Source organism: Ammospiza nelsoni, chromosome Z (assembly GCF_027579445.1).
Source record: "Ammospiza nelsoni isolate bAmmNel1 chromosome Z, bAmmNel1.pri, whole genome shotgun sequence".
NCBI classification, from domain to species: domain Eukaryota; kingdom Metazoa; phylum Chordata; class Aves; order Passeriformes; family Passerellidae; genus Ammospiza; species Ammospiza nelsoni.
Genome location: NC_080669.1, coordinates 37,173,682 through 37,189,960, shown reverse-complemented (window position 1 = coordinate 37,189,960; position 16,279 = coordinate 37,173,682). Strand labels below are relative to the sequence as shown.

The window sequence follows — 16,279 nt, the reverse complement described above, 5'->3', positions numbered from 1 at the left end:
TTTTTCAGTGGTTTCAGTTTATTAGACCTATGTAGTAGAGTCTTTAAAATACTGATTTTGACTGAAATATAAATAGTAAAAGAATTGAGTTTGACTGGGTATCTATAGTTTCTTTTGGCAGTTCTAGATTTAGTCCAATATACCCACTATTGTAGTGTGAATATTTGAAATCCATGTTTGAGCTTAATTTTCTGTCTTAGTAATTATGCAGCATTAAAAAAGGCGATATCACATATTCCTAAAAAAATGCTTTTTACATTACAATAATTTTGGTTTTACTGTTAGAAAACATAGAGTTTAATTTATATAAAATAAAAATTTCTCATTCTTGCACCCTTTGTGGGTCAAAACTTGACAGAATTGTCTTCCAGTTTCTAGAAATACTCAATTCATTAAAAAAGTAACTTAAAATCATCAGAAAGAAGTCAAAATGTAGTTTGTAAAGCTACTAACAAGTACTGTAGTAAAAAGATATTTGTAATGGACAAGATGAAATAAAATTAGAATGGGTATAATTGCTATGTAACACTGAAACACATTGAGGAAAGCAAAAGATTTATCACTGTTTGCTTGAAGGCTCTGGCTTCGGAGAAACTAATATGGAGCTGAAATTGATCAATTTACATGACACAATGCAATGAGTAAATAATTAGGATTTAATGATGGAAAATACCAATAATACTTTTCAAATGGTTGTATTCCCTTAACTGCTAACTGTCTGTTATTTTGAGATTATTACCCTTATAATAAGGACAGGTATAAATTATACCTTGAGAAGTTTTACTTTTTCCATGCTCAAATTTATGATAGAAAAGTAACAGTATTTTTTAGTGTTTGAAATACATAGGTTACTACAATTTTAACTTTACATTTGCAACTCGTCATTTTCAGTATTAATGATGTAATTTTAATTTTGGACATGTATAACATTTTTTCTAATACGAATGTGTTGTGAAACTGTATTTACAATGTTTTGTGTACCTGTCCTGTAAGCGAGATCTAAAGGAAAAAAGAAATGCATTTCTTAGAATATAATTATTTTTCTAAATGTCTGTAAAGTCTTTGAGCTGCACATGTGCTGAGGTAATACACTTAAAAAGGATTGTCTTGTAAGTGGTTCTTTGCCTCAGAAAAGCTATGTTGCATTATAACTTGTCTAATGCAGTCTGTGAAGTAATTGTTGCTGTTGGGATCACAGTATATTAGCCCTTGATCATCATAAAATGCAATTTTATTTATATCTGGGTTTGTTTTACTATGACAATTTGGAATTTCACCTGCAATATTGTATGTGTGCCAGGATGCAGGTGTGTGTTGTCTATAAAACAAGGAACAGTGATTTTGTGCAGCTTTTGAAATTACTTTTTAAGAAAGGAAAGAAATGCAGTGTACTTTAGGAAGTAGTGTAAGTTTTGAGAAGTAGTTTACATCCTATTCTAGAGTGCTAAAAAGACAGGAGAAAAAAAGCTGTTTTGAAGAATAATTTCATTCTCATTTAGTTTGATATTCCATTTATCTATTTTCAATGTACAGGAATCAAAAGGACCAAGATACTGAAAATGTGGGGTTTATAATGCAAAGAGCAACTCAACTTTAACTACTCTATAGTGGCACTATTCATGCTGCTATAATAAAACTTAAGAACATTTAGTGATTTTTTTTTCCCTACAATTATTCAAAATTACATTACCCTTACTGAAAACTGAATGGCTTTTAGTGGATTAATTAAACTGTAGCTGGTTTGCCATCTGGGTGCTGCTTGTTTAGCTGCTTTCTCACAGAAAGATTATTCACTGAATAAAGGATTTTTTTTTGGTTAGAAGACAGCTGCCACACAATTTTTAAAATAGAAATTATATATAGACTATTATTAGTTATCAGATTAAATTTTGGGTTATGAAGAGGAAACTACTTGGACATTTCTTTCCAATTTTCAATTTCTTTTCATTTGTCCTCACTCACACCCATACCCCCTCATTCCATGTTTCAAAATGCACAGGCTCTTAAAATATAAAATCTGTTTTTAAATGTATGAGAAAATAATTATATTTTACAGCAAGATCACCCATGACATTATGTTGGAGTCCAGGGTATAGGCTAGATGCAGAAAAGAAAAAAAAGGGAAGGGGGGAATTAACTAAATCTGATTTTTATGGCTCAAGTGGTTTCATTAAATTAGAGTGCTGTGTGCTACTGTTCATTAATGAACTTGTGCCATATGCTTTAACTGTTCTGGTCAATAGCTGATAAAGAAAGGCTTGTGTTTAAAAAAAAATGGATAAAAATATCTTTGTGATGGGCTTTTATCAAAGGACTTACTTTGAATTCAGTAACTACTACTGAGGCAATATGGCTCGCAATTTGCGACCCAAAGGTAGTCATACATTATTGGAATACAGCCTACTGCGCTTCACATTACACAGATGTGAAGGCCTGATTATAGCTGCTTCATAATTAACAGTGATCCGATTTGTTTTGTGGCATAAATGGTGCATGTGTAGAACATTAGCCATGGCACTCTCATTCAAATTCAACTCAAGGGCTCAGCGGCAGGCGGGTCACGAGCTTCAGGGAGTAGAAGCACAAGCTCCTCCATATGTTCTTGCTGCATCTTACTATGGCTATGAGTGCAAGATAAGTTCCCCAAAGAACCTAATCGTGTTCTGTAATTACAGCGCTGCTTTCTGCTGGCTAGAAATGAGGGAGAAGCTAAAACACTCCCTCATCAGATAATTTGTAAATTACTTTACATGGCGGATGCCGAACTCAGTTGGTTTTCAACTGCTGAAATTATAAATAATTGTAACAGATGTGGCAATATGGCTGGCCTCCAATAAATGAGGCCCTTGATAATTTGGCCGACCCTTTGACAGGCCAATTTAATAAAATGTGAACAAAATCTTCTTGCTAATAATTTATCATCCCTTTTCCCAATAGAATAAATTTAATTACCCTAGCAGTTAACAAGGTCACACCCAGATGCCAAACTCGGCTACAGTTTTGATAATGCAATCAGGAATTGAGAGGTGATGACAGCGTTGTTGTTTTTTTCATTACCTGGCTTCACATAAACACAGGTGGCGTAGCTTTCTTGTCAGTTTTTAATAATTACAGGCTATTATGGAATGCATAGTTAGCAGATTGAAAACCACACTTTAGTGAATTTGTTTGAGTATGATTGAGATTCTAATGTACAGAGATGATAATGCATAACAAGCACAGTCCCTAGTTTACACCATTAGTGCACAGGTTTGATTTTTACTTGTGATAATAGTGTAATAGTTCAGCAGACAAAAAAGTTGCTTCTCTTTTGGACCAGCCTCACTGTTATATAAAGGTTTATGTATTTTTTTCTTTGCAGTGCTGAGACTCAGTAAAAACTCAGAAAAATGGTTTTTTTTTAAACTTACCTGGTAACTTCCAGTATGGAGATACATCTATGTCTGTCTGTTTATCTGTCTGCCTATCTATCTATATCTTAAGCAAGTTTCAAATCTTTGAAGAAAGACTGGCTTAATTTTGGTATTTTTGGCCTAGATAAATTGTCTGGTAACTTGCCCATAACCTTTTAAAAAGTAAAATGTTACAGACAATGCTGAAAGAGCTCTTAAGAAAAAAGAAGAAAAAAAACATAATGCTTACTAGAAACTTCTAAACCACAGTTATAAAGCTTTGTTCCAAAAGTATAAAGACATTTTAATCAATGTTTACTTAGGCTACTGTAGTGTTGCAGTCTGTTTTAAATGTTTACTAATGATAATGTATTAGAGCAAATAGGACTAATGTTTTCAACTTTTGCTTGCTGTACTATGATCAGTTTCATGGAAAAAAAATCCAGTTTTATTGTGTACTTGCTACTAAAAAGTTGCCAGTTCCAAAAATGCATGAGGAAATGTGTGGCTAGTTTCACAAAGAGACTTAATGAAATCCAGCCTGTTCTTTAAACTTTCAGTGATGATTCTTCTAAGTGTTTTTTTCCAGACTACAAAGTAGTGTTCTTATCTTGTAATTGCATATTTTTCCCAGTTATTTGGAGCATAAATTGTATAGAAGGAGGTGTAATCTTCCTGATGAATAAAATAAATCATTCATACTGGGTTCGGGAAATCTTTCTGATGTAGTGGCCACATTGTTTTTAAAAAGGAATTGCATCCTTTTTTCACCTCTCTGTTCTTCTATATATATGATCAGAGTGTTCTTTTTCCTTTTATATAAATCATGTGAATTTTGGAGGATGGCAAATGTAAGTCTTATAAGGGTGAATGGATGGTGGAAACCCTTTTTCTGACTCGTAGGACATTTTGACAGCTCAAGGGGAGGACGCATGAGATCAAGGTCCCGGCTGGGTAAGTTGTTCTTCAAGACCTGTTGCCCATCTTAGATGTATTTACAGTGAATAGACATGAGTCTGTGACAATGGGATGCCCAAGCTGCAGAAATGAGTTTGCAAAGGATGCTGTAGTGACCACTGCCTGTGACTTAGCTTCACATCTGTCTAACTCAGTAACACAGTAACAGGAAACTCCTTCTGATCATTTCATTCATTGTGGCTTTGCTTGGCAGATGACACTAGATTCCAGGAGTTTTGACTGAAGAAAACTTTTAGGTATGGGCCATAGTCTAGTTGGGTGCCATAGGTCAAAATTACTGTTTTCCTAACTCAGATGTTCTGGTAATCTTGTACACCTACATTCTGGTCTGAGCTGTATGTCTAAACTCTGCTCTGTTGCTGAGACTTCAGTTTTTACTAAGCTATAGTGTGCCTTCTGACCAGTTTGAAGCAGAGTTGAGCTTGCATCTAAGTCACAGAAGGACTGTCCAGGCTCTTTTTGTCTTGTCCTAGCCCACAGTGTTGGTACTGTGCAATTGGTTTTAGCACAGCTTAGTGCTGAGAGAGCTGAGCACAAGCAGGCATCAGAATGTTACATGTTAGGCTGTGTAATGAGTCCTGAAGCTCTTAGATATCCATTCCTTTGGTACCTGCTCTCTTTTGCCAGTGTAGAAAAGTCATGCAGAAATATAATGGAGCATACCTATAGTTTTTCCATATTGTTTGTACTACTTTTAATAGGTGACAACAATGGTGTTGGATTCCCTTCTGTAAGTACAGTGGATGGTTTCTCATATACTACAGGTTTCTTACAAAATAGTCCTTGTGCTTCAGCTTGATTAATGCGTCCAGAAAACCATCACTGGAGTCTCACTGTGAAAAGACATGTAAGAGTGGTGAGATATCTGCTTGATAGAAATAAATATTTTTTGGCTCATATTTGTTGTTTAAAACATAAATACAAGTTCTGACATTTATTTGGAATATATGTTTTGCCTCTAGGGTAAGTTTCAGTATCACAGTAGACACATAATCTTTCATAAAATAGCACGTGGTGTAAACTGACTTTACTGTGTGAAAGAGGAAGCCATTCTCTATTAAGCTGGGCCTTGTAATACAGGAGGACTCGAATCTAAGATGCTTAAACCTAAGAGAAAGCTTTTTATTTGCTGCACTCAGCATGTAGATGGATAGACTTGTGAAGAGGGCCATCATTATGTGTGCACTGAAACGATTGTCTCATAAGAATTTTAGTTTTAGACATAGGATTCAGAATAGACTTAGGAAGTAAACTACACAGACTTCTCTGTTGAGTTACTCTGTGAGTTACTATTTCAGTTTGTAATATGAAAAATGATAATTTTAAGGCAGAAGCTGTTGAAGAACCTAGCGCTGCCTCTCAGATAGCAATTTTCTGGATTGCAGATTTCTGATCTTTACTATGAAACTGGACTCCATCCTTCATACAGATCTTGGATGTTGACTAATTTTTGTAGCCTTGAAACTCACTATTCTGCTTTTTTTCTGACAGTGTTAGGATTTTAAAGTCATTCCATTATAGCCCAAATTATTTGCCTTTTTGGACTTAGTATTTGTAATACTTCCCTTTGATCTTAGATTACCAATTAGAGTTTAGATGTAAAAAGTGAAAATCCAAGAAAAGTTCATATCTCTCTTTGAGAATCTGATGGAATTGCATTTCATAGAATCATAGAATGGCCTGTCTTGGAAGGAACCTAAATATCAGTTAATTTCACCCCACTGTGACCAGGGGCAGGGACACCTCCCACTAGAGCAGGTTGCTCCAAGCCCCATCCAACCTGGCCTTGAACACTGCTGGGGGTGGGCCATCCACAGGTTCTCTGGGCAACCTGTTCCAGTGCATCAGCACCCTCACATTAAAGAATTTCATCATAATGTCTGATTTAAGCCTCCCCTCTTTCAGTTTGAAGTCGTTGTCCCTTGTCCTGTCACTAAATGCCTTTGTAAAAATGCCACTCTTTCTGCCTGCGTTGATCTTCAAATTCTAGGTTGCTGATAGAGTCATGTGTTTATACAGAAGAAGTTGGTTGTTCTCATAGTAACCAAATCTTTTCACTAAACAATTTGTGTTTAATAATTTTTAAGAATTTTTTTTGCTCTTATCCAAAGATACTTGGACCACAGAATTCTGGAAGTATTAAATTAAATTGACATGAATCTAAAACAAAACACCAGCGAGAGAAGTTTCACCCAGTTTTCTGTCTTGGGAAGGTCTTCTTTATTATATAAAAAATAATTGTTCAACCTTCTCTTATATTTGAATAAACAAAGTCTTTAGGCTAGGATAATTCCAAGAATATTTCTCAGTTTTTCAAAGATATGTTAAGTTTAGCAGAAAATTATCCCAAACTCCTTTTGAGTTGGAGTCCACTGATAAGCAAAACTTTTGTTTTTAAATTTATTTAATCAATTACATCTGGGTTCTTAGAATTTTTAAAACTGAAAAAATTCCACAAGTATACTTAAAAATGAGGAGGTTTTGAGGATATCATAGACCCAAATTCTATAGGCAAGTGTGTTTTGGTAACAGCAATCTACTGAATATTTTAAGGTAAAAGCATAGGCATTTTGGAGGTGTTAGTTAAGATCTAAGACTTGATTTGTTGGATTTAGTTTTTCAAGAAATCTGTCTGTATAGCCATGTGGACAGAGACAGTAAGGGTTTTATTAGAAAATAAGATAAATTTACCATAAAAATACTTTACGGTATTTTATTTAAAATAAGTATCACAGCATGGCGATTTCTAGGGATCTCTTTTGGAAGAAGAAAATAGTAGAAAAATAACCTCAAAGCAAATAAAGAATAATAATTTTCATATATTGATCATGCTAAAGTCAACAGCAGAAACTTTATGACATAGCAGAGCAGGTTTTGATGTAATCTGTGATCGAGTCAACTTAAATGGAGTTATGTTTTAAAGTACTCAGTATTTCATTTTTTACAGAAGAAAATAAAAAGTAGTGATACAATAAGAAGTCAATAATTAGTGACATTTCTCTAATTCTTACAGGTCAGCAGCAGGAGCTGGACTCAAGGATATAAAGGTCCTTTTAAAGTTAAATAATTCTATGAGCACTTAACAGGTGTAGACTTTTTAAAGTAACAGGAATGTGAATTGAAATTGTAACAGATTGAAGATTTCAACTCTTTTGAGTTACTAATATAGTTCTAAAACTTGTGTTTCAAGTGGAGCTCTTTTTTTACATGCATCTGAGAAATCAGTAAGATGTGTGTGTCAAGTTCGTAGGTGTATTTCTGTTTTGTAAAAAGAGTAAAATTCAAATAATAAAATAAATTCCAGAACCTGAATGCAACTACATTTCCCTTATCTACTGACACTATTTCTGTCTTCTTGGTTTTGTTGGATTTTTTTCATTTTTATATAATGCTCAGGTTTTGTTCAAACAAACATGAAGTCCAGTTTTCTTTAAAGCATTCTTTTGATTGCTTGTCACTTCTCATTTTCTTGTTTTTCTTTTTGTTTTTTCTCTGTGTGTTCATGAGCTAATAGTTATAAACAGGCATTTTACTGATCATAGGTGGTAATGATATCTGTTTGCAACTACATATGGCCTAAACTATGCAAAATGAGGAACAGAATGTATTTAAGGAACAGTCAGCAAAAGCACAGGCAAATTTTACTGTCTGGCAAATGTCTTATACTTACGGTATGAAGAGTTGAGGTTTTTCTAAAGAAAGTGGTCAATATCTTTAATTTTTAATTTATTTGTTGAAATAATAATTTTATCTTAGGCTTTATGAAAAGCATATTTTGCATAAATAAAATGTCTGTGCCCATTTGTCTGTTTCTGAGAAATACTAAGCTTACTAAGGTGCTTGATTGATTTTAATCAACTTTGAACGACTTCAGTTCTTGATTGGCATGAATTTGGAGATTTATTTACTTAACCTTTTTTTTACACTGCTTTTTGTAATTTTTGTCAGTATTTTCCTGACTTTTTTTATGTAGGGAACACCAGTATTTGAGAACAGTGGTGTCACGTGATGATTGTACCAAATTTTATGTTCTCTATTGAAATGAGTATTTTGTCTTAAGAATATGCGCAAACAGTTGCAAGCAAGTGATGTTGTCAGGATCTTGTTAATAAGGGATAAAATAAAACTTCTAGTTAGTCTTAAGAGCATGTCTTCTGGATCAGGTTTGTTGATTGAAGAGCTTACTACTTGCCAGCTGCTCATCATTGCTGTCAGAACACCACTGGCAATAGAGTTTCATGAGTTTCCCCTCATCAGTGCAGTCCAAGGTAAGCTCAAGCCACTTCCATTGACTTTTAAACTACCCACCATTAGTTATGCAATCAGTTAGGGAGGCTGTTTACATCATTACTTCTCCAGCAATGGCACTGAGGTGTTAACCTCCAGCTACCTGGATGCATTGGCCATGTGGGAATTCTATCATCTTTCTCTGGCACAGCTGTTAAAAGATGAATATCCGTCCGCATCTTATGGCACTGAGGAGGAGGTGTGAGCTAAAGCATTTCACTTTGTGATTGCCGTAAGGTGACCCAACAAGCATATTGCTGCTGCTTACACTAAGAAAGAAAGTTTTGCCCAGTGGTTGTTACAGGGTGGGGTGTGATCACACCTGGTAATGAAAGCTCAACTGACCAGGAGTCAGTTGTCAAGCCATGCTAACTTGACCACTCTTGGTCATGCATACACGAGTCTGCTACTGAATATCAGGGTTATAACCTACTGCTAGCTGCTAGCTGTGAAATGTGTCCTCTCTGAAAAGGTTTGGTAGATAGGTAAGTTGATCACAGTGCGGCAGCCTTGTATTGTGCCAAGGAATTGCTGCACGTGGGTTGATAGCTGGGAAAGGTCCTGGAATTCAACAGTTTAACAAAATAAAGTACCAGCCTTGAGCAACACTGTGAGCTAGAGTCTATTTTTCCCTTTAAGTTTTCAGTTTGATGCCAACACTTGTGCTCTTTAAGGATGTTATGGATACAAGTTTTAGATTTACAGTAAAAAAGTACTTTTCTGAGGCAGTTCTTAAATAACAATATGTTTAGTTCCAGAATATGCAGTTAAGGATTTTGTTCAGCCAGTGATACTTAAAACTTGAAGTTTCACTAGAAACAAGTCCAGAAGGTGCAATATTTTGTCAAGAAATTTAATAGCATGTGACATACAAAATACCATCTAATAAGTAGAATAAGTTACTGCAGAAGAAATGTCCGTATAAAACAGCCATTCTTAAGAACATAAATTTAGATTTAGAAAATAGGGTGGTGGTCTAAAAATGTTTCCTTAATATTTTGAGACCTGGTTTTGATTATGCATTCATGGGTAATTTAGGAGAGCAGAAATATTTGCAGCTTTTACATGTTTCTGTAATATTGTTAATATGTTTCTCTGGGCAGTTTTAAGTAAATGGTGTGTTACGCATCTGATTTTTTTGTTAACACTGTAGTATACCTCTACTGTCATTTTCTAGATATTTCAACAGCGTTCTTTAAGTGAGCTAGAGGACTGTATTACAGTGCAAGAATCTGAAATGGAGCTTTTACAGAAAAAATTGAAGGAAGGGGATCCTAACCTAGCAGAGCATAATTTGTACACTGCAGATACTCTGGAAAGCAACAATATAAGGACTGGAAAAAAGCACGAGGTAGGGTAGTTTTATTGTCTGGTGTATTTGTGTGTAAGTCAGGCTGGTGAAGCCAAACGTTTTTGCTCAGGGGCCCAGATAATAATTTTAATATCTGTTGACGCTGCTTATAATTCTGGAAGCTTGTTTGAATCGTTCCTGTGTTATCTGCCAAAGACTTGTTAAAATAGCTGTTGGGAGTAGAAGGTTTTACCTTATTAAATACTGAATAAGGGATTCTTAATTAAATGAACTATTTGCAGGATAAATTCTTTGTAGGTTTGCTAAAATGAATATTTATCAGATATTTTGTGGTGTTTATTAGAATGACCATCGTTCACTGTAAGGAAAGTGAGACAAATATAAATGGTTATTATTATGAATTTTTAAATGAAAAATATTTTTTCCCAAAGTCTTGATTTCTGGAGTGGAATATATTATTTTTTCTAGGATGAATGACAACAATATCCTTTGAAGTTTATACTTTCAGCTTTGTATGGTGCTGAATTGCCTCTTTTGTGGAGTCTCATTGTTTGATTTAGGCATTAAATAACAATAACAGCACCTATGAGCTATAGTAAATGAGTGACACTTGTAAATAATTCCATTATTTAAATGGATCTATTAAATTAGCTGAAATCATGATGCTTTTCATTGTGTTCAGACTCTTCCTCATCTATTTTTTATTGTGATTGTATAGAGTATTAGAAACTGTTAACAAGGTTGCAAAGGTGAATGTGATTCTGAATGGTATAAATAATGCACTAGTGTGGACCATCTTGTTCACTTCCTCTGAAATCTTCTAGTTTATCTGAATATGGTATCTGATCACATTTTCTTTAAAAAATGTATAGCTTGCTCTTTCTTAATGATCTGTACTGTATGTTAGTTTTGGGAAAAGACATGCTTTAGAACATTTCTTCAGGAGGATGTGGTGGGCATTTCTGTGAAAATGTGCTTAAGAAAAAACTAAATGCTACACAGGCAGTATAGACTGAAGAACAGAGGGTAAGAAACAGCCTGACAAACGTGAAGGTCAGGAAGGAGGAGAGGGAGGGGTTGCTTCATGTGCTGGAAACAGGTATTTCTCTACAGCCCAGGGAGAGGATCCCTGTGGAGCAGATGTAAATAAAATACCTTGTGGAGGAGCCCAGAGCAAGTGGGTATTTGCTCATAGAAGCCACAGCTTGTGGAGGGGAGTAGATACTGGAGCAGGTTCCTCTCTTAAATGAGCTGTGGTCCATGGAAGACCCGCTCTGGAATAAGTTTATCCTGGAGGACTCCAGCCTGTGAGGCCCTGTGCCAGAGTGGGAGGAAAGTGTGAGGAGGAAAGAATAGCCCAATGGGAGCTGTTAAGCATTTATTGTAAACCTTCTGCCTGCATGGCTCAGCAGGTGGTAAAAGAGTCAGGAGCTATGGAATGAAGTTATGCCTGGGAAGCTGGGAGCTTCTTTTGGGTAGGGAAGACAGTGTTAATTGAATTTTTTTTTCTTTATTTCTTTCAACCTAAATATATTCTAAGTGGCAATAGCTTAAATAAAGTTTCTTCAAGTTAAGTCAGCCCATGATGCTGAGTGGTAAACCCACCAGCTTTATCATCCTATTTTCTCCTGTCCCAGTTGGGAAGGAAACTGGGAGAGCAGTTAAGTGGGTGTTTGACCCTTCGCCAAGGTTAGCACCCCACAATGTCTTTTTCTGTTTCCTCAGAGGAAAGTAAATGAGACTGCTGTGTTTGTCATGAACTGTGTCAAAATAAAGCAATTATACTGCCTTCCTTTAGTAAAACTAAATACAAATTTTAAAGCGTATTGTACAAAATCTCTTCCTGTTTTGATATGTAGGTCTGAGTTATGCTCTTTAAATAGTCAAGGCTGTTTGATATGTCCACTTTTTCACAAGAGCACATAAGTCTCTAAAACTTTTGGGAATTCAATTGTTTAACTCCTTTGTATGTAAGGCAACACAGTAAGTGAAATTGTGGAAATACTGTGGATTTTCTAAATGGAGAAGGTAGTATTGCTGTGCTAGTACTTTACCCTTTTGCCTTTCAGTATCTTCTCATTCCCTTGTTTTTCAGCCTTTTATGACAAAATCAGAAGTCATTAGCGCATGATTTCACAGAAAGAGTAGGTGGGATATTCAATGTTTGTTTTATAAAGATGATCCTTTTGACTTTACAAAGACTATTGTGCTGCCCTTCATTCCCCCATATATACATTCCCAGGATACAAAGAACAAATAAGCATGGAATCACTTCTGATCAGAATGACACTGCATTGATGACTTACTGCTCTAAAAAGGTTTCAAAGGCTTTGAAAGAAGGAACAGTTGGAAAGGTGTTGAAAAGAAGAGCGTGATACAAACAGAAACTTGGCACTACTGCGGTAAATTGAGATGTATGGCCACCCGACTGCATGCTTCTGGCTGTGTTTACATATGCAACAGGATAGATACATCTATAGCCTTGTGTTGGTTTCTTTGTGAATTACAGAAATCCACATCTCTTGCCTACAGCTGTACTGAGGAATAGAAACAAGTTATTCTTTGAGAGGCATTTCAAAGCTTCGTTAAACTTGGTTGTGATGTCCTGTTTCATGATATTGTTAAGTGTGTATTTAGAGGCAGTTGTAACAATCATGGTCCTGTCTATGTGAAAAGTGGTGTAGCTGTGTGCTGTTGGGTTTGAAGACTTAGGAGTCATTGGCTTGACCTTCCTAGAGCTCTTCTTGGAGCTTAAACTTTGTGAGCAATATATGATTTCTGTTAGCTGATTAAACTGACATTCATATGTCGGCTGGCTAATTCAGTAGGGTTTTGTGGTTTTCTTGTAGCTAAGCTTTCCCACGATATGGTGCATGGGAGTTAGAATTGCCTTTTGTTCATGTACATTCTATACCATTCTTCTAGGTCTATAGTGTCAAGACACTGAAAGACATGTGTTAACTTGCAGTGCTAGTAGAGTTCCTGTCGAAACATAGCGAATCAAGATTTTAGCATTTTTCTTTCTAAAAACCCCCACATCTATCTGGTCAGTCTTGGTTTCAGCCTCAACAATGTTTCTGTTTCTTCAATTGATAAAAACATTACGATTTCTGCCCACTATCCTCTGAGCTGTATCTTGGCAGTCATTGATATCAGGCCTGTAAGAAAAAGTGCTCCTAAGACTTTTCAGGAGGAGTTCTGACTTCCCTACTTTGGTTTGGGTTTTGGGGTTTTTTTGTTGGTGGGGTTCTTTTTGTTTGGTTGGGGTTTTTTTTGTTGGTTATTTTATGGTTTTCATTGTTTGTTTGTTTTATTTGGCCTGTTTTGGAACTTTATTCAACATGAAACCTTGAATTATTGAATTCAAGAACATGGCTATTTGCAGTTTTGTCCCATGATGTCTTTCATTGTGCAGACAGGTAATAGAAGGTTGTCTAGAAATAGACATATTTTCTTTTTCTGCTTGTGTGCCTCCATTAATGTGTGCCCCATCCACTTACCTGCTCTTTCTTTTTGCTAAATCTTCTATCACAAAATTTCATATCTATTATATAATAGAAACTCTGTTCATTTCTGGTTTTCTGCTATTTGGTTTAGTCTTCAGTAAAAGTGTTTAAGGAACATTCAATGAAAAATATTCTGGTCTGGATTCCTTTCCTGACTTGGATTAACAATCTTCACTGATAAAATTGGAGGGGTTTTTTACTCCTAAACATGTAGAAAATTTTTGAAACATTACATTTTGAAACATTATATACATTTCTGTATATATTTTATAGAGGTATGACAAAATTTTTCTGTAGAATATGAGGACTGAATAAAAAATTTAATGTTTATATTTGATGGGAGCAAGAGCAGTAAAGTTTGCACTTGTGAGAAGATTTTTACAGATGCCATCTTTCAAACTGAGTTTTGCAGCAGCCCCAGGCAATCCAATTATAGTGTATTTTACTACACAGTCTCCTTTGTCTTGATAGAACTCTTTACCTCCTTAGCAAAGATTGAGTTCAAACTACCTATGAGCAACTGTAAAGCCCAGATACAGTGTCCTTTCTCCACAGACCTTTAGTCTGATCACTAAAAAGGTGAAAGTCATGGAATACATATCACCAATCCCATCCATTGTCACAGGTAATCACTTCCATATCCATAAGTAGTTAAAAGTTTTCTCATTTTTTTTCACATAGCTTGGCTCTGGCACATTCCCAGGTAGCTATATATAAACTCTGAGTGTGTGTATAATATATATATATCTATCTATATATATGTATAAAAAATTCTTATGTACTTGTATCTGATCAGCTGTGACTAGACTAGCAAGACAGTGAATTTTATCTTTTTTGGTATTTTTTTTCCTCTTTTCTCTGTTCCTTCTCAGGTTTTCTCTACCTATTAATTCTTAAGAGCCTCGTGCTGGTTGATCTCCTCCTTTTCCTTTGTTGTCCATCACTTTGGCAGCAAGCAGAGTGCTTTGACCTTCTATATCTGATTTCAGAGAAACTGTGTATATTCCAGACTTTCTCTATACCAGCATAAAGTTTACCTAGAAGCAATTATTGAAAAATAATGAAAAGTACAGTCATACATAATATGACTGTATATAATGATTAAGTAATGTAGAGGATAGGAGGGTTGGGTTTTGGTTGCTTTTGTTTTAAAGCTCTTCATTTTATTTACAAAATTGGGGGCTTTGAAGATTATTATATTTTTTAGTATTTGGATTTTAAATGTACTAAAATCTTTTCCAGATGCTAGTTCTGGTTTGGTTTGTTTTTGGTTTTTTTTTTGAGGGGAGGGGTTGTTTTGGTTTGGTTTATTCTTGGGGGTTTTTTTTGGTTTTGGGTTGTTGGGTTTTTTGTTTGTTTGGATTGGTTTTGGTTTTGGTTGGGGTTTTTTTGTGAGAATGTAACACTTTTTCTAATAAATTTTGCCTGGTTGTTTGTTGGACTTTTTTATGTCTGTTTCAGGTATGTGTCATAAGCAAAAGAATCCTTAAATCAAATGACAAAACCACATTGGAAATATTTACGTTCATAAATATAAATATAAATATAAATATAAATATAAATATAAATATAAATATAAATATAAATATAAATATAAATATAAATATAAATATAAATATAAATATAAATATAAATATAAATATAAATATAAATATGAGATGCTACTGGTCTCTGATATTTCGTGACAAATTTTTTTTTCTTCTTTTTGGAAACCCATACTATTTAAAATGAAAATGTGGTATATGATGTCTTATAAATATTTCATGCTGGAAGGTAGTAGTCAAAGAAAAAAATGTCAGTTGCTAATTAAGATACTCTTCAAAATTAAATTAATTTAATGGACTAGTGAAAATATTGATATCTACAGTATTGAAGAAGAATTTATCCCTAATTTCGTTTATTGTCGATCAGTGTTTTCGCAGAGAAGGTGGCATAATGCAGCAAGAATAATCACAATTTACCTAAGTTTCTGTTTGACTTTATGTGTTGGCACAACAGTATTTTGCCTGATTGGCATTAAGTGTGTGTTGGTATTTCACTGTTCTTAACCCAAGTTATTCCAAAAATCTGAAAGTCTAATTTTATGAGGCCTTTCTTTCTTTGCCATAAGGAGATATGACATAGAGTGAACAAGAAAGCTGCCCAGTTTAAGTGTTACTTTCACATACTCTTTCTCCAGATTGCTGTATGAAGCTGTACATAATATAAACACATATTCTTGTCTCTAGTTAGTCACATTATAGTTAATGACCATATGGTCATTATGGTATAAGATCTACTGTCTGTTGTATTTATATTCCTCAAGCATATTGTTCCTTCAACTTCACAGTGTGTTAAACTATTTCAAAGGGAAAAAAATCCTTTCCCTCTTGTTTCTGGTTGTCCTATCAAGTGTAACCTTGGACCCTTATAGAGCAATTAGACCAGCCTCTATCCCCTCCTTTGTAATGAGGTTTCTTGCATTTCTGAGTCTATAACCCTTTAGTCTTCCCTAATGGGACATCATTATTCTGAAAGAAACAATGTAAATGTAAATGAATATTCTCATTAACGAGTCACAGAGAAACCTTTAGTGGTAGCGCTGTGGTAATTCTGCTTGTTATTTCTCTGGTATTCCATGCAGATTTTTTTTTTTTTTTATAATTCATTATTAGTATTCAAAATTACTTCTTCTTTAATTCTGCATGTCTTTCATAATCCGGTGTTCCAACTAGTTCAACCATGTCCTTGTTTTATTCTCCAGAAACCACCTGTGAAACGTTCAAGGTCTCTGTCCCCAAAGAGCTCTTTTAGAGAGTCAGAGG

General features: G+C 34.8%; 1 protein-coding gene across 1 annotated transcript in view; it reads left to right on the top strand.

Moving 5' to 3' along the window:
* Nucleotides 1-16,279, top strand: part of CNTLN (centlein) — a 199,923-nt gene that overhangs the window by 56,439 nt on the left and 127,205 nt on the right. Inside the window, 2 exon segments of the mRNA XM_059493082.1 lie at nucleotides 9,835-10,008; nucleotides 16,219-16,279. Coding sequence (XP_059349065.1) covers nucleotides 9,835-10,008; nucleotides 16,219-16,279 — 235 coding nt within the window.